Source organism: Panthera leo, chromosome E1 (genome assembly GCF_018350215.1).
Source record: "Panthera leo isolate Ple1 chromosome E1, P.leo_Ple1_pat1.1, whole genome shotgun sequence".
NCBI lineage: Eukaryota > Metazoa > Chordata > Mammalia > Carnivora > Felidae > Panthera > Panthera leo.
The window spans coordinates 10,439,884-10,464,494 of record NC_056692.1 but is presented as its reverse complement, the minus strand read 5'-3'; the positions used below and the strand labels follow the sequence as shown (position 1 = coordinate 10,464,494).

The following is a 24,611-nucleotide window of genomic DNA, read 5'->3' as shown; positions in this document are numbered from 1 at the left end:
GGCCCTGTTGGTGAAGCCAACTCTTGATCTTGGGGTTGTAACCTCAAGCCCCACTTGGGGTAGAGAGATTACTTAGGGGCGCCTCGGTGGCTCAGTCGGTTAAGCGTCAGCTCAGGTCATGATCTCACGGTCCGTGAGTTCGAGCCCTGCGTCCGGCTCTGGGCTGATGGCTCAGAGCCTGGAGCCTGCTTCCGATTCTGTGCCTCCCTCTCTCTCTGCCCCTCCCCCGTTCATGCTCTGTCTCTCTCTGTCTCAAAAATAAATAAACGTTAAAAAAAATTAAAAAAAAATAAAAATAAAAAATGTGTGGACTTGCAAAATAGAAGTACAATACTGGGCAAGAATAACATGCAAGCCAGAGTAAATTTAGTCTGGGAGTAAAGCCGTTAAAGGTTCTATTTTTTGAAAGGAACGATATTTACTAACCGGAAACCATGTTATATTAAAGTGTAGGGTAATCACTAAGAGAGTAGAGGTAATTGATTGATTATGCAGTCCAAAAAAATCAGCTAAAGATATCGAGATCTGAATAATAAGCAAGTTTGGTCAAAGGGATAGAGAGAGAACTCTGCATACAACAAATGGAGAACAATGTTCTTGAGTTCACATGAAACATTTCATATAAACGTGATCGCTTTCTCGACCATGAAGTCAATCTCAACAAACTCCAAAGCATAGGTATCATTCAAGTCACTTTCTCTGACGGAATTACGATGAATTTAGAAATCAACAAGGAAAAGCACACTAAATTAGGATATTTAAAAACACTTGTGGGGTGTCTGGGTGGATCAATCAGTTAACACCTGACTCTTGATTTTGGCTCAGGTCACGATCTCGCGGTCTGTGAGTTCGAGCCCCGCGTCGGGCTCTGTGCTGACAGCTTGGAGCCTGGAGCCTGCTTCTGATTCTGTGTCTCCCTCTCTCTCTTCCCCTTCCCTGCTTGAGCTCTGTCTCTCTCTCAACATAAATAAACTTAAAAGAAAACCACTTGTAAATTACGTCATCGAGCAAAGACAAAAACCAGACACTTAGGCAATCGGAAAAAAATTGGCGTTAGGGACACTGCAAAGAAGGAGATAAAGATCTGGGCCCCCAGGGCGGGAGATTTTCACCATCGCTGGGAACGCAGAGACCACAGAGACCGGCCGCCTTCTTAGGGACATAGCTCACCAGCAGAGGGCGCAAGTGGCAAGCCCAAGGAAAAACTGGGCGGTGACCTTGGAACTTCTTTTTTTCCCTCTAACGTGGGGAGTACTAAGCTTTTTTTGTTTCAGCACCCTTACATTTTTTTTTCTGAAAGCGAGGTACCCCTTGCACATTTTCAGCTGGGCATCTAACGCTTTTATTATCACGTAAAGTCCTTGCAAGAGCGGGCATGTTATAAATAGTACCGTGTTAAATTAAGCAGGTACATCATTTTTAAATATAGCCCGTGAAGTGTTAACACTGCCATGATTCGGTACTATGGTGCATTTTAAAAATACAAGAACAGGTTCTTGCTCACCAGTTAGAAATTTTGCACGTTTCCCTTTTTCTCTTTGCATTTCCATTCTTCTCCCTACAGATGTATGATAATGTGATCTACTCTCGTGCTGAAAGTCTTTTATTTACGACCCTGTCATACTTCTCTCCACGAAAACGCAAATGTACGCTGAAAATGAAAACGGCTTAATTCCTGAGACCTTAGGGGTCTGGTTAATTTCTCTTGGGGATTAATTTATCACTATGATTCATATTAATGCGCAGCGCTGATGCAAACAACACAAATGTGTTACAAGTTGTGTGTGTGTTTTAATGTTTATTTATTTTGAGATAGAGGACACCCAGGCGTGCTTGTGCACATGCGAGGTAGGGGGGGTAGAGGAGAGGGCGCCCGCGTGGCTCCGTGGGTTAAGCAGCGTACTTGGGCTCAGGTCATGATCTCACAGTTCACAAGTTCGAGCCCCACATCGGGCTCTGTGCTGACAGCTCAGAGCCTGGAGCCTGCTTCAGATTCGGATTCTGTGTCTCCCTCTCTCTCTGCCCCTCCTCCACTTGCACTCTGTCTCACCTCTCTCAAAGAAGTAAACAAATGTTTAAAAAAAAATTTTTTTTTTTTTAAAGAAAGAGGGAGAGAGGATCCCCTCTCCCTGATAACAGAGCTTGCAATGCTCAGATTGCTCAGAACTTCAGCTCAGGTCATGATCTCACGGTTTGTGGGTTCAAGCCCCACGTCGGGCTCTGTGCTGATGGCTCAGAGCCTGGAGCCTGCTTCGGGTTCTGTGTCTCCCTCTCTCTCTCTCTCCCCTCCCTGGGAGAGCTGGGCCAGAAATCACTGATCCAAGCCAACCCAACGGAAGCCTCCAGACCAACTCACACATGGCATCTATGCAAAGGGATGAAAAGAAATTTTCCCAAATGACTTCATTACTACACAGCTAGGATAGCAGCACAGAGAACAGGTAGTATTTCTGTTTTTATATGCTTTGTATTATTTTTAGTTGTTTATATTACATATTATAAGCATCACATGCCTCCATATTCTATTTAATTGTCTCACTTTTCTCACTGAGATACTTTGTAACTCTTCAAATTCCATGTTTAGCAAGTCCTATAAACAGAATTTGAAGGTGAGAAAAATGAAAATATTTGAAACACACCTAATTGTTTTTTTCATTTTGAAAAACAGGGATAGTTTTTGGTTGATTGAGGCTTGAGTCCTTTGCTTTTGGAAGGTCATGCATGATGTCTGGTCTCAGATGCTTTGAAATAGACAAAATGTGTGTGTCTTAGTGGAAAGAATAAGCTTTGAAGTTCGACGTATTATACTCAAATCCTAGTTTGGCCAATTGCTTTTACATTGGCCTCAGTTTTCTTAACTGTGAATGATAATAAGGAATAATAAGGTCTGGGGGTTCTTTGTGGGATTTGTTGTTTCTGTTTGTGTTTTTTTGTTGTTTTGTTTTTGTTTTTTTGGTTTGGTCTGGTTTGGGTGATATTGGACAATGCTCTTTTTATATTCTGATTAGTCTAAGGATCCTGACTTTCCAGCTCTCGCTCTAAATTCCCTAGGATCTTGGGCTAGTTCGTCACCCTCTGAGACCTAGTTATCCAGGGTGTTGAACGCAAGGATTTCAGTGGCTACTCATTACAACCCACCCGGCATTAGCACTCTCAGCACTTAGGTCTCTCCGACCTTGTTACCCCCTCGTGGTCCTCTGCAGCCCAGTCTTTTCGACAAGTCCAAATGCGGCCTCAGACCCGCCCCGGTCTGCATTTCGGGAAGATCTCCAGGTGACTGGCAGGCCCGTCGGCCCTACCATCCTGGATTAAATAGATTTGAGGCATCTTAGAAAACAAAAGTGCCGGAATCACTATAAATGTAGAAATTTCACAAACTCTTGGATCGAGGGTGCTCCTAACAACTTAGAGACGATAGACGCCTTTTCTGAGCCCCCACATCTGAAAGGTACGGAACTTGTGCATTTATCGTGTTTTGTTCCTGGGGTCAAACAATGCATTTGCCGGGTACTCCTGTCTCTTAATGATCTGGTATTAAATTATGACCTTTTATTTTCCCCTCTGTCCCTGGAGTCAGGCAGAAATCATCTGCAGTCCCCTTTCTGCCCCCTTAGTGGCCGCTTACCCTTGGACAAGTTACTTAGCCATCGAACCTAGATTAGCCCGTCTAAGGAAACTCATAACCCCTCTAGGATTGCCGTGAGGATGACGAGGCTATGGATGAAAGCACTTAGCCGCACTCCGGAATACGGCAGCGGCTAATGTTATTACAAAACAGAAAATGTCATCCTATCAACTTATGGGTAATGATGTGACATTTTTACGGTGGTTGTATTAGTCAGCTCGGGCTGCCATAACAAAATACCATAGACTGGGAGTCTTAAAACCAGAAATTTATTTTCTCTCAGTCCTGGATGCTGGAAGCCCCAGATCTGGTGTCGGCTGACTCATCTCCTGGTGGGGACCCTCTTCGTGGCTTTTAGATGGTGGCCATCTTGCTGTGTCCTCACACGGCCTTTCCTCTGATGCATGTGACCTTCTTATAAGGGCCCCAGTCAGATTAGGACCCCACCTTTAGGGGCGCCTGGGTGGCTCAGTCGGTTAAGCGTCCGACTTCAGCTCAGGTCACGATCTCACAGTCTGTGAGTTCGAGCCCCACGTCGGGCTCTGGGCTGACGGCTCAGAGCCTGGAGCCTGCTTCCGATTCTGTGTCTCCCTCTCTCTCTCTGCCCTTCCCCCGTTCATGCTCTGTCTCTCTCTGTCTCAAAAATAAATAAAAACATTAAAAAATAAAATAAAATAAAGGATCCCACCTTTATGAACTCATTTAACTTTAATTACTTCCTTTTCTTTAAAGAAAAATTTATTTATTATTTTGAGAGAGAGAGAGAGAGTGGGGGAGGGGAAGAGAGAGAGGAAGAGAGAGAATCTCAAGCAGGCTCCATGCTGTCAGCACAGAACCCAACACAGGGCTCGATCTCACGAACCTGACCTGAGCCGAAATCCAGACTTGGACGCTTGAACGACTGAGCCACTGAGGCACCCCACTTTAATGACTTCCTAAGGGCCCTACCTCCACATACAGTCACAGAGCTCCAACCTATGAATTTTGGTGGGGACAGAAAAGATATGCTTACCTCAGATTATTCCAGAGCTATCACGTGGCAAACAGAGAAGTCAGCAGAATTAGGACTGTGGTGTGTGATTTTATATCATATCTCAGTATAGTGAAGAACCTCCCTCTTCTTCTTCTTCTTTTTTTAATGTCTACTTTTATTTTTGAGAGAGAGAAAATCAGTGTGTGAGCAGCGCAGGGGCAGAGAGAGAGGGAGATACAGAATCTGAAGCAGGCTGCAGGCTCTGAGCTGTCAGCACAGAGCCCAACTGTGGGGCTCGCACCCACAAACCACGAGATCATGACCTGAGCCCAGATGCTCAACCGACTGAGCCACCCAGGCGCCCCAGTACATTTGTGTTGTTTATAATTTTTTAACGTTTATTTATTTTTGAGAGAGAGAGAGAGTGAGTGAGCATGAGCAGAAGAGGATCAGACAGAGAGGGAGACACAGAATCCAAAGCAGACTCAGGCTCTGGGCTATCAGCAAAAGAGCCAGATGCAGGGCTCAAACCCATGGACTGGGAGATCATGACCTCAGCCAAAGCCTGATGCTTAACCTACTGAGCCACCCAGGCACCTGAACACTTGTGTTGTTTAAACCACTAAGATTTGGCAACTGGTTACAGCAGCCCGGGAAACCGATACAAATCATGAGGTCCCCATCACTGAAGATGTTCAAGAAAGAAAAGAGAGGACCGTTTACCTTAATAGTCATAAAGGGCGCGCAGAGCATTCTAGATAATCTCTAAGGAGGAGAATGGCTCACAGTGGCCTCCTTCAATAGAGTTCACGCCGTGCTTTTACACACATTTTTCCTTTGACCCTCTCAATAAGTTTATGGAAACAGACCCGCTCAGAACTAATTCTCATCGTTTAGTGCAAGAACATTAAAATTCAAGGTGAGGTGGCTGGTCTGTGGTCACGCAGCCAGGAAATGGCAATGGCAAGGCTAGAACCCAGGTCTTCTGATTTACAGACTGGTGGCCCCTTCCCCTCGGCGATGTTGCCTCTTTCAGAGTCCAAAGGTCTCCTTTCGCGGGGAACTGAGTTAGCTTGGCTTAGGCTGCCCCAAACCAGAACCTAGGTGTCTCCTTTTAGCCTCCAAATCCAGCCCCAGACCGGCTGTGCCCTGCACCCCCGGGGGAGCCCTGAGTCGGAGCTCCTGGCCAGGTTGGGGGGCTTGAGCTCCTTTGTGGCTGAGCAAGGCACGGCTCTATGAATGACCAACGCCCTGAGCTCACGTCGTGGCAGCAGCCGGCCCAGGTGTCAGCCTCTGGCCTTGCCTGGAGTTGGCTGGTCGTGGTCATAAGGGATTGTCGCCACACGTTTGTGCGATGGCCAACTGGGCCTAAAATCTCAGGGTGCTGCGTCAGGCCACGGTGAGCGGGGCAGGGAGGAATTACCCGTCGAGGTATGTGTGGCTGCACCTGAGGGGGCAGTGCTCCCAGCCCAAGGTGGCAGGAAGTAGTCCCCTGCTCTCTTGGACAGGAACACGGGCTTCCGCTGAGCACACGTGTCAAAGGTTTGTTGCGCGAACTCACAAATGGTGAGGTCAGACCCGAGCCGAAGTCAGACCCTCAACGGACTGAGCCACCCAGGCGCCCTTGGCTGTAGACTTTTCTACATATCTTCAAAAGTTTCTCTAGTTCAGGGTGCCTGGGTGGCTCAGTTGGTTAAGCCTCCGACTTTGTTTCAGGTCACGATCTCATGGTTTGTGGGTTCGAGCCCCGTACCCGGCTCGCTGCTGTTAGCACAGAGCCTGCTTCAGATCTTCTGTCCCCCTTTTCTCTCTGCCCCTCCCCTGCTCTCTCAAAAAGAAATATTAAAAAAAAGAGAGAAAAATTTCCTCCAGTAAGAAAGAAAGCCTGCCTAGGGATAGGGAGGAGTTCCTCTGACCCCCCAGGCCAGCTATCTTGAAAATTCCCCCAGCTTCAGGCTGCTGCAATAGACCCTCGGGGTCCATTCCATCCCGGCACAGGTCGCCTACATTTCAGACTAGTCCCTCCTTCCGGAGCCGCAAGTTGTTTTATCAACAGGCCAACTTCAGGATTTGGAGTCTTTCTTTCCCCTGTCTCAGGATCTACGCGGATCACTCTTCCTCCAATGTTAACAGGCCACCCAGAGCTCCCCCTCAGCATCCATACACATCCCATCTGGAATTTGCTCTTCTTCTTCCAGCTCGTAAACACTTCTGCGGTTGGAGAGCTTTCCTGTCTGCAGGTCACAGTCAAAGGCATCCACGGAGGACAGGCTGCCAGTGTGATAGAAGCTTTTATGGTCCAGGGATCCATCCAATCCGTTGGAGATGTCCACGTGGCCCAAGGACTTTCCCACGGTCAGGAAGGAGGGGCTACAGGGGCCCCTGGTGCCATCCAGAACTTCTGGGGCTGTTTCCTCAGCCACGGTGCCAGCTAAATCTCTCCCATCAGGATCCACCTTGCTGTTCTTGTCTTTACTGTGCTCAGGACCACTGCTGACTGATCTTCCCCGTTCAAAGCACAGAACTTCGTTCCGACTGTGGCCATATAGCCCCCCGACTGGCGAAGGGCCACAGAGCTGACAGGACATCCACGATCACTTGCTGTGCTTGCTTGCTGAGCGAGTCCCACCAGCAGAACTCTTTTGCAGAAATCTCTGCGAAGACCAGAGCGTTGGACGCCTCCTCCCACCCTGGAGATTGGTCGTACCGGCCGTACCCGGGCAAAACACACTTAATCTTTTTTTTTTTTAATTTTTTTTTACATGTATTTATTTTTGAGAAACAGAGTGAGACGAAGCGTGAGCGGGGGGAGGGGCAGAGAGAGAAGGAGACACAGAATCTGAAGCAGGTTCCAGGCTCCCAGCAAGCGGTCAGCACAGAGCCTGAGGTGGGGCTCGAACCCACGAACTGTGAGATCGTGACCTGAGCCGAAGTCGGACGCTCCACCGACCGAGCCACCCAGGTGCCCCCAAAACGCACTTAATCTTGGGGCGCCTGGGTGGCTTTGTCGGTTGAGTGGCCGACTTCGGCTCAGGTCATGATCTCGCGGTCCGTGAGTTCGAGCCCCGCGTCGGGCTCTGGGCTGATGGCTTGGAGCCTGGAGCCTGCTTCCGATTCTGTGTCTCCCTCTCTCTCTGCCCCTCCCCCGTTCATGCTCTGTCTCTCTCTGTCTCAAAAATAAATAAAACGTTAAAAAAAAAAAAAAGAAAAAAAGAAAAAAAAAAAACCAAAACGCACTTAATCTTAATGGAAGACATTTTACTTTTAAGACGATAGGGTGGGGCCGCCTGGATGGCTCAGCTGGTTGAGAGTCCGACTCTTGATTTAAGATCAAAATCTACTTTCCCTTCTCCTGTAAGTGCTGAGACACAGGACCGCCACCATGGCGTAAAATACACTCAAAGCCTCTCGAAGCATCATAGATGCTTAAAACACAGTTTACCTACGTTCCAAAAACAGCACCCCAGTTAGCTAAAGAGCCTGTTCACCTTCACAAACCCCAGAAGAAGACGTTAAGGGGATATGGTGAAAAACACAAGAAACCTCGGAGTCAGGGGCATCAGAGTTTGTGAGAACTGGGGGCCGGTGACTCTGTGGGTGGTGGTTTCCTCATCAAGTGAAGCCAGTTTTGCTGAGCTGAGGACGCATGTGAATAAAGGGCCCAGCAGGGTCAGGAGAACTTGAAGGAAGATCTGCTCTCAGACAGATTCTCCTGAAACATCTAACTTCCAAGGACGAAGGCAAGATCGGCCATATAAGCAAGAAGAAGAAGAAGAAAGCTGTCTGTATCATATCCGTTAGACTGTTTTCCTCAGTGCGAGAGGCAGGGTCATCCAAACTGGACCAGGGATGGCTAGGGAGGAGCCCGAGGGAGGGAGGGCTCAGGCATATCCATCCGGGCTCCCAGATTCACGTTCCTGAGGGAAGCAAGGCTGGTACTTTGCTAACATGGCAAGTGCATCCGGGACATCTTGCAGGCAGGAGCAAATCAGAAACCAAACACTTGGATTCCCCAGATCAGGGAGACCTGAGTCCTCTAAGCTGCATACTTCCCGACCTAAAATCCTGCCCCTCGACTTTTGTAATGCCGACGTCTGAAGACGTGTCACCAACTTTATGGATATGATTTTCATGTGAAATGTATTTATTTATTCATTCATTTACTTAGCGTCACGGACAGACTTGGTAACCTTGGAGATCTTGACTTTATCTGTTTCCTCTTTGAATACCTGTAGTGTTTCCTTATTTGACAATCCATCTCTGAAGTCTGACGTGGGAACAGTTCTGCAGTTTAACCTCCTTCTCTTGTCTAAAATGCATCGGTTTCCGGGCCACCTGGGTGGCTCGGCCGGTTAAGCGTCAGACTTTCACCTCGGGACACGGTATCGCAGTTTGTGAGTTTGAGCCCCGCATCGGGCTTGGGATTCTCTCTCCCTCTCTCTGCCCCTCCCCCGCTTGTGTTTTTTTTCTCTCTCGGTAAATAAATAGATGAACTTGAAAATGCGTGTGTTTCTGGGTCTTCTGGTCACCACTGACACACTGGGAGTGCTTACCACCAGACCCAAGAAAACTGCCCTTTGGAGCGTGGGGCGTCCCGATTGGGTGGGGGCCTGTGGTGCCCGCAGTGGAAGAATTCACCCAAGGCAGAACAAGAGAGATGGGAGTTTACTGAATACACTGCAAGAGAGCAGCGGCAGGACAGCAAAGGAGAGACCACCTGCCACAACGCGGTAGTGAGGGGCTATAGTTACACGGTGGGGTGAGGGAGCATGGAAACATGGAATTTTCCCTTTTCGGTTAATCTTACCCACTGCCCGGTTGTGCTTGGTCAGTGAGGGCCTGTGGCTATTTCGAAGTGGGTCACTTAATGAACCTGTTTGCGTTCAGCTCGGGGGTCCCTGCGGGCCCTTCTGCCTTGTTCAAGGTTCCGTTGCTCTAGCCTGTTGCTTCTACACGAAGAATGGCTGGTGCCAGCCCAGCCCAGTCCAGCAGGAGTCTCATGAAGCAATAAAGCTTGGCTCTCACTGACCCTGTGTCTTATTTATTTAAAAAAATTTTTTAATGTTTATTTATTTTTGAGACAGAGGGCGAGTGGGGGAGGGGCAGAGAGAGAGGGAGACGCAGAATCAGAATCCGAAGCAGGCTCCGAGCTGTCAGCACAGAGCCCGAAGCGGGGCTCGAACTCCCGGACCGCGAGATCACGACCTGAGCCGAAGTCGGATGCTTAACCGACTGAGCCACCCAGACGCCCCACAACATTTCAATTTTAAAAAGGCTTTTCCCTATCTTGTGAATGATGGTAACTTACCTTTCACAATGGTCTATTTATAATCTCTCTGTAGCTCATTCTCTGTCTCTCTCTGTGGCATGTGTCTCCATTCCGACACAGACCCCTGACAAGGGAAATGAGATTAGCAGGACTGGCTAAGATGAATCATTTGGAGTGAAAAGAATATTGGAAAATTAGCCACAACGACCACCGCAGTGTTCCCCATAATAAGAAGAATCAGAGTGGCTTTGGACTTTTCGTCTGTAACACACTATGCTAGAAGCAATGGGGTATCTCTAATGTGTGAACAGAAGACAAAAAAGGTGGCATGCAAGGGTCCACAAAATATATATTGCATAGCTTTTCTAAAAAAGCGGCTACTTGAGAAATCACCCACTCTATAATGAAGAGTTCTTCAGAATAAAGAATACCGGAAAGCCAGGCACATGCTGAGAACCCAGTGAGTGCGGTATGCAGAGTAATGGCCCCCCAACGACGTCTATACTCTAACCCCCAGAACCTCTGAGCGTTCCCTTTTGCGTGGCAAAGGGACTTTGCAGATGTGATTCATTTAAGGATCGTGCATGCAAATATTATCAAGTAGGCCCAGTATAACCTCCAAGGTCCTTACAAGAGGAGAGCAAGCGGGTCAAAGTCAGAACAAGGAGATATGATGAAGCAGAGGTTAGAGCCATGGACTTGGAAGATGGAGGAAGGAGCCACGAGCCAAGGCAGCCTTTAGATGCTGGAAAAGGCGAGAAAATGGATTCCCCCCCCCCCCCAGAACCCCCAGCAGGATCGCAGCCCTGCTCACATCGTGATCTTATCCCCACAAAACCCATTTCAGACTTGTGACCTCGGTAAAATACTAAAGTTTTTGAAAGACTATTTCTATTGGTAAAACTACTCGGTTATCAAGAGTCATACAAAGACTCCAACTACCTCCATTTTGAGCTCAAACTTTCTGAGTGATTTAAGTTCTTCTCTTCCGGCTTATCTCTTAGCTCGGGCAAAAGACCCTTCGGGCAAAGCATCCGGTGATGAAAACCGAAACTACCCCCTCGAGCGAGTGCTAAGTGACAGCTCTGAGCCAGTGAGACCCTGGGGGGAGCGTGGGGGCTGGCTCCAAGACACTGATGGACCCGATCATTACTGCCCACCCACCGGTACCTGCCAACCCTTGCCCCACACTTTCCTTGTGTAACCCTGGAAGGTTTTTTTTTTGGCACTTTGGCGACGTCTTTGAGAAGCTACCTCGCTGTCTTCCTGGTGTTGGCTTCACGGAAGTAAATCCCTTCCTCGTGTCACCTCCACTCGTCTCTGCCTTTGGATTTTGTCAGTGGTGCGTGGCCGAACGTGGTCCGGTTGTGACCCCCCTGGAGTCAGGTGCTCATCGCCCTTGGGCCCTGGCTACATTTTCTTGTTTCAAGCCAAGTAAATCTGTGGTCATGTGTTACAACCACAACCTATAAACGTTTATCATTGGCCAAAATCGATTCAAGAAGAGGTAGAAAGTCTGAATAGACCAGCAGCCCCGGAAGAAACAGAAACTTTCCCCTTTTTTTCTTCTTATTTTCAAACTAAATATAGCTCCTAAAAAAAAAAAAAGGCATCAGCCAGTCTTTTGATGAATGCCGTCAAACCTTCAAAGAACAGATAATTCTTTCTTCTTTTTTTAAGTTTATTTACACGTGTGGAGGAGGAGAGGGGAAGAGAGAGAGGGAGGCAGAGAATCCCGAGCAGGCTCCATGCTGTCAGCACAGAGCCCGATGCGGGGCTCGAACTCGCGAACCGTGAAATCATGACCTGAGCCCAAACCAAGAGTCGGATGCTTAACTGACTGAGCCACTCAGTCGCCCCCAAAGAACAGGTAATTCTGATGATATTCTAATAATTACAAAGCGTAAGAACAGAAAGCTTCACAATCGATTCTACGAGGTTATAAATGGTGTGATAACTAACTTGGACAAAGACAGGGAAAACGTAGACAAAAGAGTGCACAGATATAAAAATCCTGAATGAAACACTAGTAATAAATTCACCACCATAGGCCACTGATGCTATACCATAATCAAGGGGAGTTTATTCCAGGAATCAGTGATGGTTACACATCAGGGAAGCGATGATGAACTTCACATTGAAATCCTCAAAGAAAAGAAAATGTGATTACTTCAGTGAACACTGGGGGGAAAAAAGCAGACAAAAGTAACTTCAATATGTGCCTTTTAAAAATCTCTTAGCAGGAGCCACAGAGGAACATAGTAATGACAATTTTTCAAAGATCATCAGCAAAGTCAATACATTACTCATCTAGGGGGAATCAGACATGAATTGAAGTAGGGATATGACTGACCGGGAAGTCTCAGTATCTTAATGAGATACAATCTTTCTGAATAAATCCGCGGATATCATGGCATGTCAGTCAAGATCCCAGCACCGTCCAAGTCAAGCATGCTTTCCCACAACCATTCTTGAAGTAATCCTTTGCTTATGTGTTGACTCCAATGGCCAAATAGGACTTTCTAGTGTAAGAGAAGGCCTATGGATGAGGTCCATGTTTTGGCTGACCACCGTTTCCTTGATCAAGTTATCTAGTCTTAACATAACTGTGTGTTGTTTTAAACTAATTATCAATTGACAAGATCTTTTCTTCCCCATTACTTTTCTTTTTCAGAAAGGTATTTGTTTTGGGGGACAGCTGGTTGGCTCAGTCGGTTAAGCATCTGACTCTTGATTTTGGCTCAGGTCACGATCTCACGGTTTGTGAGACAGAGCCCCACGTAGGGCTCTGGGCTGACAGTACTGACCCTACTTGGGATTCTCTCTCTCTCCCTCTCTCTTCCCCTCCCCCCACCTCTCTCACACACAAAATAAATGAACATTAAAAAAGAAATAAAATAGGGGTGCCTGGGTGGCTCAGTTGGGTAGGCATCTGACTTCGGCTCTGGTTATGATCTCACGGTTCGTGGGTTCGAGCCCTGCATCGGGCTCTGTGCTGACAGCCCAGAGCCTGGAGCCTGCTTCGGATTCTGTGTCTCCCTCTCTCTCTCTGCCCCTCCCCCACTCACGCTGTCTGTCTCTCTTTTTAAACAATAAAAAAAAATAAAAATTAAACAATTAAAAAAAAAAAAGAATGAGTGGTGTCCTTATAAGAAAACAGGGACACAGAGGTAGACGCCCAGGGGGAATGCCAAGTGGTGGTGGAGACAGAGATTGGGATTATGTGGCCACAAAAGAAGGAATACCATGGACTGCAGGCAGCCACCAGGAGCTAGGAGAGAAGCATGAAACAGATTCCCCCTCTGAGCCCCCAAGAGGGAACCAATCCTGCTAAATCCTTGATTGGAGACACCCTGCCTCCAGAACTATGAAAGAATGACCTTCTGTGGTTTCAAGCCATCAAGGTTGTGGTAACTTGTCACAGCAGCCATAGGGAACTCAGACAGGTGCATGCCATGGGTATGATTTTGATAGTGACCTTGATCATCTGGTTGAGGGAGCGTTGCCAGTTTTCTCCACTTTAAAGTGATGAATTCCCCCACCCCGCCCCCAGTGTTGCAGGCTGTGCCCTTTGGAAGGAAGTCACTGTGCACAGCCCCCTTAGGGAGTGAGACATGATGCTTCCCATCACAAGGAGGCTTTGTTGCTGTTGTGAAAGCGACTTCTGCCTCCAATATATTCATATATGGTATTACCAATGTAAAGGACTGGAATTATCTGTTGAAGAACTTGTCCATAGTAACTTTGTTAAATCCCCTTATGAATTCTATTAGCTTTCTTTCCCATTTGCTTAATTTGGATCGTGTGTAATTGTAACTGCAATTGTAATGCTTTGGCCTCTCTCTCTCTCTCTCTCTCTCTCTCCCTCTCTCTCTCTCTATATATATACACAAATCTACATACACACACATATATATCACACTTCCCTTCCACCTCTGGTTATATTGGCCAAGACTCCGGAATACTAGTAAAGAACGGCCGCGATTGAGTCAGCGTATATCCTAGGGTTTTTGTCTATTGGGACCCTCACCTCCTCCTCTGCTTTCCTGCATGTAATTCTGGTGAGACTATTACCAGTCACAGAGCCCAACCCTTTGGAGACAGGCCTGAGCGCAGGGTCCAGGTCTAGGCAAACATTAGACCCTCTTTTCCTTCCCCGGGATGATTTTCCCAAAAGTGGGCAAGAAACCTCCATCTGACCACTCAAGTTTTCTCTCTGGTTTTTGTCTGTTTATTTGTTTGGAGCTAGAAGAGAGAGGGCCTTATTATCTGGTTTACAGGGTGGGAAAGAAAGGGGTGAGGGTTCCCAGAGGCAGCTCTGCCCAGCACAGGAAAAGAGAGGCTGCCTATGTAGAAAAAAATGAAACCAAGGAGAGAATCAAAACCGGTGGGAAGACGAGGGAAGGGGAGGAGAGATGGGGGAGAGGGAGAACAGTAAAGACCTTGCTTTAAAATCCCCGCATCCAAACTTCCTGGCTTGGGGGGCCCCAAACTTTATGCTTTCCATTTTCTTTGCTTAAGTTGGGTCGCTTCTGCAAGAGAAGGAATTTCCACTATTACAGAAATCACCCTATCCTGGTAACTAACGTCTGCGGGGCAAGGATCGTGTACCAGGCTGAAGGCACGTCGTTCACCGACGCAACCTCATTTCATCGTCACCAGAACCAGCGGTGGAGAAACTATTCCGAGTTTACAGAGGAGGCAACGGAGGGTCTAGGAGGCAAGCAAGTTGCTCTGCTCTCCCGGGGACCACGCGGCAGGTGTCCCTCAAATCCTCCTTTGTGGACGAAAAAGGTTCTGGTTCTCCCACTTCAGGCTGATTCAGGATAAATACCCAAGAAGCCCGGCCGAACGGGAATCGTTCTGTTTGGGAAACGTGGGCTTGTCGCTCTATTCTGGTAGATTCTAAGTTCTGTAACACAGTTGGTGGGGGGAAAGGGAGTACGCCAATTCCAAACCCAGCCTCAAAAGCGGGTGCTGGGCGCACTCCGCAGGGCGGGGGCCACCAAAGCCCAGGTGCCCGCCAAGGCGGGCGTGTGCTCAACCCGCGCCCCTGGCTGGTCGCCGGCCCCGTCCCGGAGCGAGGACTCGAGGTCCTTCCTGGCCGCACGTTTCAGAACCTGAAACCCCCGGGGCAGGCAGGCGCAGGGCCAGGGCGAGCCCTGGCGTCCGCGGCTCCGAGGGCCCAGCCCCCTGAACACTTTCTGGGTGCTTCCAGAACTTTTGCAAACGCTGCCTTCCCGGTAGGAGTCGCGTCCACAGCGGTGCAGGGGTGCAAGGGAGGCGCCCAAAGTCGCGTCCGGGCAGGGGGCGCGCACGGCGGGGCCCCGGGCTGCGGGCGGGCTCCCGGCGCGCGGCGGGAGGTCTGGGGCGGGGACTGGAGTGGGGGCGGCACTGCGCCCTCCAGGAGGCCATCTCCGCGCTCCCCCGCCGCAGAACTCCGGGAGCATGGAGGCTATAGAGCTGTCCGAGCTGAGCGGCCCCGGGGCCACCCCCGAGCGTCGTGGGCCGCGCTGCCAGCTTTTGCCCGGCTTCCAAGAGGAGCTGCGGGCGCTCCTGATTCTGGCGGGCCCCGCGGTGAGTAAGGTAGCCTACGTCGGAGGCTGGGCCCGGCGGGTCGGGGGCCCGGCACGCGTGTCGCCCCGGGTGACCTAGGGGGAGGGAGGGGGTCAGAGCGAGCTGGCGGCAGACGCGCGGGCGCCCGGGGACTCGGTGCCCAGAGCCGCGCGGGCGCGCGTCCCGGTGCCTCCGCGTGCGTCCCGGGTCGCGCTCTGTACCGTCCCGGGGGGCCGACCCGCCGGGCACAGGTGGCGCAGCTGGCCCCCGCCCGGGCATGGGGAGCCCCGAAGGAACCGGGACCTGCTGGCCTAAAGGCGCTCCACGGGTGCCTTCGCTGGGAGAAGATTCCAGCGAAGCAAGCCGGTTCCCGAGCCGCAGAACATTCGGGGAATCTGGTTGGCTTGAAAACCAGCTGTGGGGATTTCAGGGTAGCTAAATGGTCTCGAGGCAGGGAGGAGGAAGGTGAATTGCCCGTCTCTCTTGGATTTAGATCTCCGGACCCTTCGGGATTATTCTGTCACCCTCTGCACGAGGAAACCAGAGGCATCGTGTCTCTCACTCTCCTCCCCCGTTATTGTGTGTGTTAAAGACGTAGAAAGTTTTTAATGTGGTTCTCTGTGGGGCTGAGGTTTTTTTCTTATCATTCTAAGGCTAGGGCTTTTTCTGCGTTGTCTATTTAAAAGTAATGTGGGTTTTGAAAGCCACAGGAACCACAGAAAAATATAATCCCAGCCCTGTTCTCCTGACAGTTTGGGTGGTTTTCAAGTGAACGGAGTAAGAGTCATTTCATTGGACAAGAAGGACCAGTTGGGGTTTCAAGGCGGGAATAAGCTTTTGGCCACTTGGTAGGCGTTCTGCACCTGCACCGGCTAAGGCGGTCACGTGGCACTTCCTGGCGTGGTGGCATCACTGGTTGAGGAATCTCATGATACCTGCTGTGGTGTGCCTGGGGGCAAGAGTAATGCCAGGGATAAAGCCGTGAAATGAAATTCTGTCTAGCAGGAAGGTGTTTGTGAACCTCTTCTTGCAGAATGGAGAGAGAGAGAAAGCGTGGTTTGGAGTCTCTGTACCTGGGGGGCTATTCCCTGCTTTGATCTCAGAAGGCAGGTTGGCAAACGACTATGTGAATTTGAGTAGTTCCGGAACCCCTTCTAGCTTTTGTTTATTCATCCCTAAAATAAGGATAGAAATTTGGGCTTTGGCCCAATGTGCTGTCAGACTTGCTGTGAGAAAAGTCTAATGTAAGGCTGTTATTGCTCTAATAATACAAGACCGCAAGGCGGCTTGCTGAGACCTAGCCTCTCCCAGGACAAGTCCTTCGTCTCTCTGGTCTCCATTGTAACCTGGTCTCCCTTGATGTAGGGGGACCTTCCAGGGATCAGCACTAGCCTGAGTTGTTGACCTGTTGGGCCCTTTGTGTTGGTTGGAACCCCTGGGTGTTTGTATGTATATGACTGTGTTAATTACCGATACAATGTATGTTACTTACAGACAAAAATAGAAAACCAGGACAAAGAAGGTAACAAAAACACTCTGAAAGTTCCCCACCCAGGCAATTTGGGAATTTCCTTCCAGCCCATTGGGTGGGGGTTTGTACCTGACTGCTTTACCCAATGTATATTACTTACAGACAAAAGTAGAAAACAGGACAAAGAAGGTAACAAAAACACTCTGAAAGTTCCCCACCCAGGCAATTTGGGAATTTCCTTCCAGTCCTTTGGGTGGGGGTTTGTATGTGACTGCTTTACCCAAAGAGGTCATACAGTGCTGTCACTCATTCAGTCTCTTTCCACACTCAGTGTCCCATACTTTCCACTCCGAATGAACTTCCGATGAGGCCTGTAAGAGAATATGCCTAATGCAAGGGAACAAGGTGCATATCAGAGACCATGTCGGTGCATGTTCCGTTTATTCTGCAGAAAACGTATTTGTGAGGGAGGGAGGTGGTGGTTGAAACTACCTAGCCTTGGGCTTTTCTACTTTGTCTTTGTCATTAGCATTTTATCTTCACTGCCAGGCTGAGTCAGAGTCCTGAAAAATAATCCCAAGGAGGGATTGCCTGCTCTCTAGGAGCACGGGCTGTGCGCAGCATTGCCGAGGGTGGAAAAGAAGGGGGAATCGCCTGGACCCAAGCTGAGGGAGCTTGTTCCCATCTGTGTGGAGAGAGGAATACTTGAGAGGGAGCTGGAGAACCTTCTAGGGCTGCAGGGCAGAACGACAGAGCGAGCCCCGCATGGTGAGGGGCGTCTGGACAGACAGGCTGGATGGCAGTCGGGAGAGACACCAGACCCGTAGGCTGATGGTTTGATTTTTATCCTATAGGCAGTGGGGAAATAATCAGCGGGCAGTACTTAGTGACGCATGTGAGATTTCGGCAGGAGCAAGCTTCCAGAAGGCAGAAGACGAGCTAGGCTTGGCTGATGAAGGTCTAAAAGAGTGGGAGGCGGGGCGCCTGGGTGGCTCAGTCGGTTACGCGTCCGACTTCGGCTCAGGTCACGATCTCGCGGTCCGCGGGTTCGAGCCCCACGTCGGGCTCTGGGCTGATGGCTCGGAGCCTGGAGCCTGCCTCCGATTCTGTGTTTCCCTCTCTCTCTGCCCCTCCCCTGTTCATGCTGTGTTTCTCTCTGTCTGAAAAATAAATAAACGTTAAAAAAAAGATTAAAAAAAAATAAAAGAGTGGGAGGCATCTCAAAGGGTGATGGGCATGAGGGAAAGGGAGTGGTCAGGATCCTCCTCCATTGTCCCCTCCCTCACGCAGGCCTAGCTGTCTCTCCTCCGGATGCACCTGCTCACCTCCCCTCCTCCGCATTCCAGGTCTGGGCCACTATTGCCTTCAGCTTGTGTCTCCCTCTTAAAGGTTGGCCCCACCGCTCCACTTGGAGCCACCGATCTCCTCTTCAGATGTACTGTGTGAGCTTGTCCCCTTCCTTCGTTGGTCTCCGTGAGGCCCTCCAGTCTCTCGTTTCAATCTCCCACTGGTCCTTCACCCAGCCTCCTTTCAGTGCCCCAGCCTTGCCTCAGACCCCCCCGCCCTCCTGCCACTCGGGTGTTTCCTCTGCCCGGAACATTCTTCCCAGACAGACCGCCCACCTTCACCATTCAGGTTTCAGCTGAACTTCATTTCTCCCAGAACCTTCTCGGACTCCCAGGCTGTGCTCTTGGAGCTCCTGCCTCCTTTGTAGCACCCATCACGTGTGTCACTGGCAGTGTTATTCCACGATGAACATCTTTCTGTGCTCCGCGGTGGGTTCCATTGGTGTAGGAATGGAGTGAATGGTGTTCCTGTTACTTCCGTCCGTCTCCCTAGTGCTTGGTGCTCCAAAGATGTTGACCCCAGTTGACCATCTGGGAGTCCGGTGACTTGCATCCTACCTCTGTTACTAACCAGCTGTGTCACTTGGGGCTGGCGGCTCAGCCTGCCTGCCTGGATTTCCTCGGGTGTAGCCAGTGACCCCGCAGGCTCCTTCCAGTGCTGACCTTTCGCTCCAGGAGTAAGCTTTCAGGCATCCATGGGGGGGGGGGGGGTGAGACCAGGGCCTTCTAGAACTGTCTCGTATGGCACACTGGACAGGCTCACACCTATTGCCTCCCCAGCATCTGGCCCTGGAGAGCACCCTTCCAAAGCAGCCACATAGCAAGAGTTCTGTTTGTTGCTGTCTGGCTGAAAAATGAGCAGGGCCTCCGTGGCAGGAAGAAACAGATGCCACTTGTTGTTTTTTTAATTAATTAAATTAAATCAATTTTTATTTAAACCCAAGTTAACATATAGCGGGATAATGGCTTCAGGAATAAAATTTAGTGATTCATCGCTTACATGTAACACCCGGCATTTATCCCAATAAGTGCCCTCCTTAGTACCCATCACTGTTTAGCCACCCCCCACCCACTAGTTTGGGCATTTCCTTTTTTCTTTTTTTTTTTAATGTTTATTTAGTTTTGAGAGAGAGAGACCAGGTGAGCAGGGGAGGGGCAGAGAGAGAGGGAGACACAGAATCCGAAGCGGGCTCCAGGCTCTGAGCTGTCAGCGCAGAGCCCGACGAGGGGCTCGAACTCATGAACCGTGAGATCATGACCTGAGTTGAAGTCGGACGTGTAACCGACTGAGCCGCCCAGGCGCCCCCAGTTTGGCCATTTCTATTGTGCATTTGACTACACGTAGCCATTGCCAGTCATGCTGTCGTGGAGGCAGCGACCCCTGAGGCACCCGGGGGAACAAACCTGTGTCCGGAATTGGTTAATTCCCCAGGCACAGCAACGTGCCGTGTGATGGGACAATTTGGGAGGATCTTGTCCTTGACCAACACGTCTTGACTGGGTGTGCATGGGTGGGCGTTGGGGTGTCGAAACGCAGATCTCACAGCCCCACTGATGCCCGGAATCAGTCTCTTAAGCTGGGGGCCAGGTGTTAGCCTTCTGATCAATATCCCCAGGTGATCCTTTAATTTTTTAAAAGTTTTTGTTGAATTTATTTATTTTGAGGGAGAGAGAGTGAGCACAGGGAAGGGGCCGAGAGAGAGAGAGAGAGAGGATCCTAAGCAGGCTCTACTTTGTCAGTACAGAGCCCAATGCGGGGCTTGAACTAACAACCATGAGATCATGACCTGAGCCGAAATCAAGAGTTGGACCCTTAACCCACTGAACCACCCAGGCACCCCCCTCAGGTGATCCTTATGTGTAGGGACCACAGCCATGGTCAAGAGCTCACCCAAAGGGCTTGAAACCAGGATATAAACGTTACGCGGTTAACAAACATCAACCCTGGAGCCAGGATCCTCCTGGGACTGAAGGTCACAAATGGCTGCTGTGTTGGGCGACCTGAACCCCATGTTACTGCCATGACCCCAGCAAGTGTTCAGTGGCCTCAACACTGCATCTCACGTGGGTTAGCTGAACTCAGCTAGACTTCCTGGCCTTTTCATCTAAGAAACATAACTATTCCCACTGGTGGACGGGACACTTGCCCTACAAAAATGCCCATTCCCTGCCCAACTACAAAAGGCGTTCTGTGTAGCATGATCAGTTAGAGCAGAATTGGGAAAGTGGCCCAGAGGCCTGATGATAGATGAGACTGAGCACGTTTTTACGTGAAGCCACGGAAAACAGCTCACATGTGGCCTGTGGGGGGACTGGGCACTGTGTCGTAGAAATAACGTTCCGTGGAAAAGAGGAAAACAGATTCTGTGATACAGCCACTTGCCACTGTTTACATGCACGGAGGCTGAGAAGTTAGTGACCGTGATACTGAGTTTACTAAAAAAAAAAAAAAAAGGACCCCATGATCTTTAAAGTTATACAAATTCATAGTCGAAGAGACAGCAAGGTGCCCTGGACGGAACCACAGAGAACATCTGTAAGGATGGTGACGAGGCCCAGATCCTGACCTGTCCCACTGGCACAGGCCTATGGGGGGTACCTTGGCTCTAGGCTTAGGTTCTATAGGATTGGGTTTCCATGCCAGCCTTTTTTATTTTCACCCCTGCCCCCAGCTTCTCGTTGTCCCCTGCCTGCTCTTTGGTTTTTGGCTCGCTTCTGCAATATGTTTTGAAAGCATCCCTTCTGCTCCATAGCAGAAGGTCGTGTCAGATGAGAAGTTGTGTCACTTGGGGGCCCAAGAAGGATGGAACCTTGTCTGAGGTCTGAGCAGGAGGAGTCCCTTTTCCCTTTGCCGATGGGACCAGCACAAGCTCCTCTCTGTCCCATCAGCTTGGGAAGGGGCCCTTGGGGCAGACCCCAGCAGCAGCTGTCAATCCTTAGGCCTCTGTTCTGTCTCCCAGAGAGTGGGGGTGAGAGCACATAAGCCTCCTGGGAAAGAAGGGCTTTCCTGAGAGGTACTCCACTGCTCTGGCAGGTGAGGGTGGGAGGTGTTTTTTAATTTTATTTTTACTTTATTTTTGAGAGAGAGAGAGTGGGGGAGCGGGAGAGACCGGGGAGACACAGAATCCAAAGCAGGCTCCAGGCTCTGAGCTGTCAGCACAGAGCTCGACATAGGGCTCGAACTCGTGAACCGCGAGATCACGACCTGAGTGGAAATCAGAGGTTTAACCAACTGAGCCACCCAGGTGCCCTGGGAGGTGGCTTTAAATTAACCTAAGGAGAAAAAAGAAAGAAAAAAAAAAATTAACCTAAGGAGATAAGGTAAGTGTCCAAACATGTGGCTGCAGCCTTGGGGAGCAAGTCATGGTAGTTCCTGGAATGATGGCTCATTGTTCCAGAAGCTGAATTTGCCCTCCTTTCTGAGCCTTCATAGGATATAAGAACTAAACATGCTTGGCAGATTGGGGATGTCTCTCCCCAAGATTCCAGAGCCCGTTGACCTTCCAGCAGGATAACCTCATGTCTGCCTTAGGTGTTCCTGCCTGTGGAATTGATTGAAGGCGGCATTCTCTCTAGTCCTCACTAGGAATTTGGGAGAACAGGGGGGTTATCCCAGGAGGCAGCCTCTGACAACTTCAGAGAATGTACACATGTGACGTGCGGCCTGAGACCCTGCAGTGAAAAAATCAATTTAAAAAGCTAGAAAGTTCTCAAAAATGTGATTCTGGGGGCGCCTGGCTGGCTCCAAGGGTTGGACTTCCACTCAGGTCACGATCTCATGGTTCGTGAGTTTGAGCCCGCATGGGACTCTGTGCTGACAGCTCAGAACCTGGAGCCTGCTTCGGATTCTGTCTCTCTCTCTCTCTCCGCCCTTCCCCTGCGCTCACTCTGTCTCTCTCTAAAAAATAATTAAAAAATGTTTTAAAAATGTGATTCTGGTAGCGGTCGCAGATGAACCTTTTACCATCCTTCTGGAAGCCTACCTGAAGTTGCGTGTTGGCCTGTGAAAGTTGGCAGAGGCCGATACCAGCCAGATTCCGTTACTGGCGTTGATTTGCAGAGGGTGGGGGCGCCCCGTCCCCCGGCCCTCACACCCTCCTTCGGCTGTGACAGTTGGGACACTCACCCGCAACTCCTTTTCTGTCTCTTCCCAGTTCTTGGCCCAGTTGATGGTGTTTCTGATCAGTTTCGTGAGCTCCGTGTTCTGTGGCTACCTGGGGAAGCTGGAACTGGACGCCGTCACCCTCGCGATTGCGGTACGTAGGGGACTTTATAACACACGTTTCTGAAAGCCGTCTGTCTTTCCTCTTGCTGCTGTCACGAGGTGTCGCTATTTAATGGCCTAAAACAACCCAGCGTATCCTCTTATGCTGCTGGAGGTCAGAAGTCGCCAAGGGGTTTCACTGGGCTGAAAACACGGTGTTGGCGAGGGCGGTAACCATTTTTCTGTCTGCAGCTATAATTCTCCTTTGCCACGTAACCTCACGTTTTCCCGGGGTTCCGGGGGTTGGGATGGGACATCTTTGGAGGGCCCTTACTCCGCCTCCCACATCTGTGAATTTGTAATCCGTGGCGCTCTGGCCTTCGGTTCTTGGTCCCACATCTGGGAGGAGGGAATCATAAAGCGGGGGGGTGAAGTCTGACTTCATCAGGAGAAACTGTGACACCCCCCACCTCCGCCTTGACTTCCATCTCCCTGACACGGAAGTGGAAGATGGAATCCTGGATCCTAGTGTCCAAACCTAAAATTGGGAGGAACCCCAAATCCTCCGTGTATCCTGGATATGCGTCCCCGAAACCAGAGAGAGATGTCGTTGACCTCTGCCAGGGGCTCAGTGGCTATGTCTGGCCAAACGACCCTGCCAGCTTCTTTGGTTTGGCCAGCGAGGTGTCTCTAGGAAGGTGGATTCGGTGGCTTGTGTGCCCCTGTTCAGCCTCCCCAGTTCCCCCTTGGTGCTCTCTGCTAAGGCACACGTCCACCTTACTTAGCTGTTGGTGTTTGCTACCTCGGAACTGGGCAAGACTACTCTGAACCGGGTCTTGGGTATATAGGGGTTGTCTTGCTTTAGAAAACAATGTGAGGGGGTGCCTGGGTGGCTCAGTCGGTTGGGCGGCCGACTTCGGCTCAGGTCACGATCTCGCGGTCCGTGAGTTCGAGCCCCGCGTCCGGCTCTGTGCTGACAGCTCGGAGCCTGGAGCCTGTTTCCGATTCTGTGTCTCCCTCTCTCTGACCCTCCCCCGTTCGTGCTCTGTCTCTCTCTGTCTAAAAAATAAATAAACATTAAAAAAATTAAAAAAAAAAAAAAAGAAAACAACGTGAGAAACCCCCAGGCTTAATTATTCCTTTGTGGTTTTAATGTTTGGAAATCCGGGAGGGACAAACGCACCTGGCAAGCCTCTGGCAAAATCTCTGTAGCCAAGCAAGCACAAGAAAGCTGTCCTTCGGGGCGCCTGAGGGGCTTGGTTGGTTGATTGTCTGACCCAGGCTCAGGTCATGATCTCACGGTTTGTGAGTTCGAGCCCTGCCTCAGGCTTGCTTCCATCAGTACAGCTTTGGATCCTATGTTTCTCTGCCTCTCTGTCCCTCCCCTGCTCATGCTTGCGCTCACTCTCTCTCTGTCTCTCAAAAATAAACACTTGAGAAAAAGAAAGCAAGCAAGCTGGTGCTTCTAGGCTGAGTCCAGTTTGGGGCTGTTGTCTCTAATCTCCCCGCAGACTCAGGTAGAGGTAACAGGTTCCAGACATCCTGTGATGCCACTCCCTGGTGTTGGGGGTGCTGCCCTGGGCTCCCCAAAGCTCCAGGGACCCTGGGGTTTAGTTGCCGACCCTGGTCAAGACAAGTACACCTGGAAGCCCTCTGGCCTTGGCTCCGGGGGCTTGATTCTGAGCCCTCAGAACCCTTTGGGATATTGTAACAGGCCGTACTTGGCCTTGAGCAGGGGGACTCACCCAGAACTGCCACCCCACCACATTACGTTGCCGTTGAGAAGGATTCACGTTCCTCTGAAGTCAGGAAGCCAAACGCCTGGGACTTAAGAAAGCAAAAGGCTTTGTAGTGACCTCTGGCCGAGACGTTCCCTCTCTCTCAACTAGTGCGCGTCCTTTAATTAAAGTGGGGCCAGTGGAGGGGCTCCGGGCGGAGAATGGGGCTGAGTAGGCCCACTGGTGAGGGTTGTCGGAGGCTCGAGGCTGCCTCTGATCAGAGCAGACAGAGAATATGCCTTCCCGTCTCCTTGCGTTTCTTGGCAGATGATCAACGTCACTGGAATCTCCGTGGGCTTTGGCTTATCTTCTGCTTGTGACACCCTCATCTCCCAGGTAAACGGAAGCCCCAGGTGACTCTCACGGTGACCCTGAACATCTTCTCCGGA

General features: G+C 50.2%; 1 protein-coding gene and 1 pseudogene across 2 annotated transcripts in view; one reads left to right on the top strand and one right to left on the bottom strand.

The window, feature by feature from the left end:
- Positions 1 to 6,487: 6,487 nt before the first annotated feature.
- On the bottom strand, positions 6,488 to 7,343 carry LOC122207226 (annotated as a pseudogene).
- Positions 7,344 to 15,253: 7,910 nt separating this feature from the next.
- Positions 15,254 to 24,611, top strand: part of LOC122206076 (multidrug and toxin extrusion protein 1-like) — a 37,637-nt gene continuing 28,279 nt past the window's right edge. Inside the window, exons 1-3 of one of the 2 annotated variants that reach the window (XM_042914880.1) lie at positions 15,254 to 15,444; positions 22,395 to 22,496; positions 24,490 to 24,558. In XM_042914880.1, coding sequence (XP_042770814.1) covers positions 15,316 to 15,444; positions 22,395 to 22,496; positions 24,490 to 24,558 — 300 coding nt within the window. In that variant the 5' untranslated portion in view covers positions 15,254 to 15,315. Of the gene's footprint in view, positions 15,445 to 17,269; positions 17,300 to 22,394; positions 22,497 to 24,489; positions 24,559 to 24,611 lie in introns of those variants that run through there. The other variant, XM_042914881.1, reaches the window with a different exon arrangement.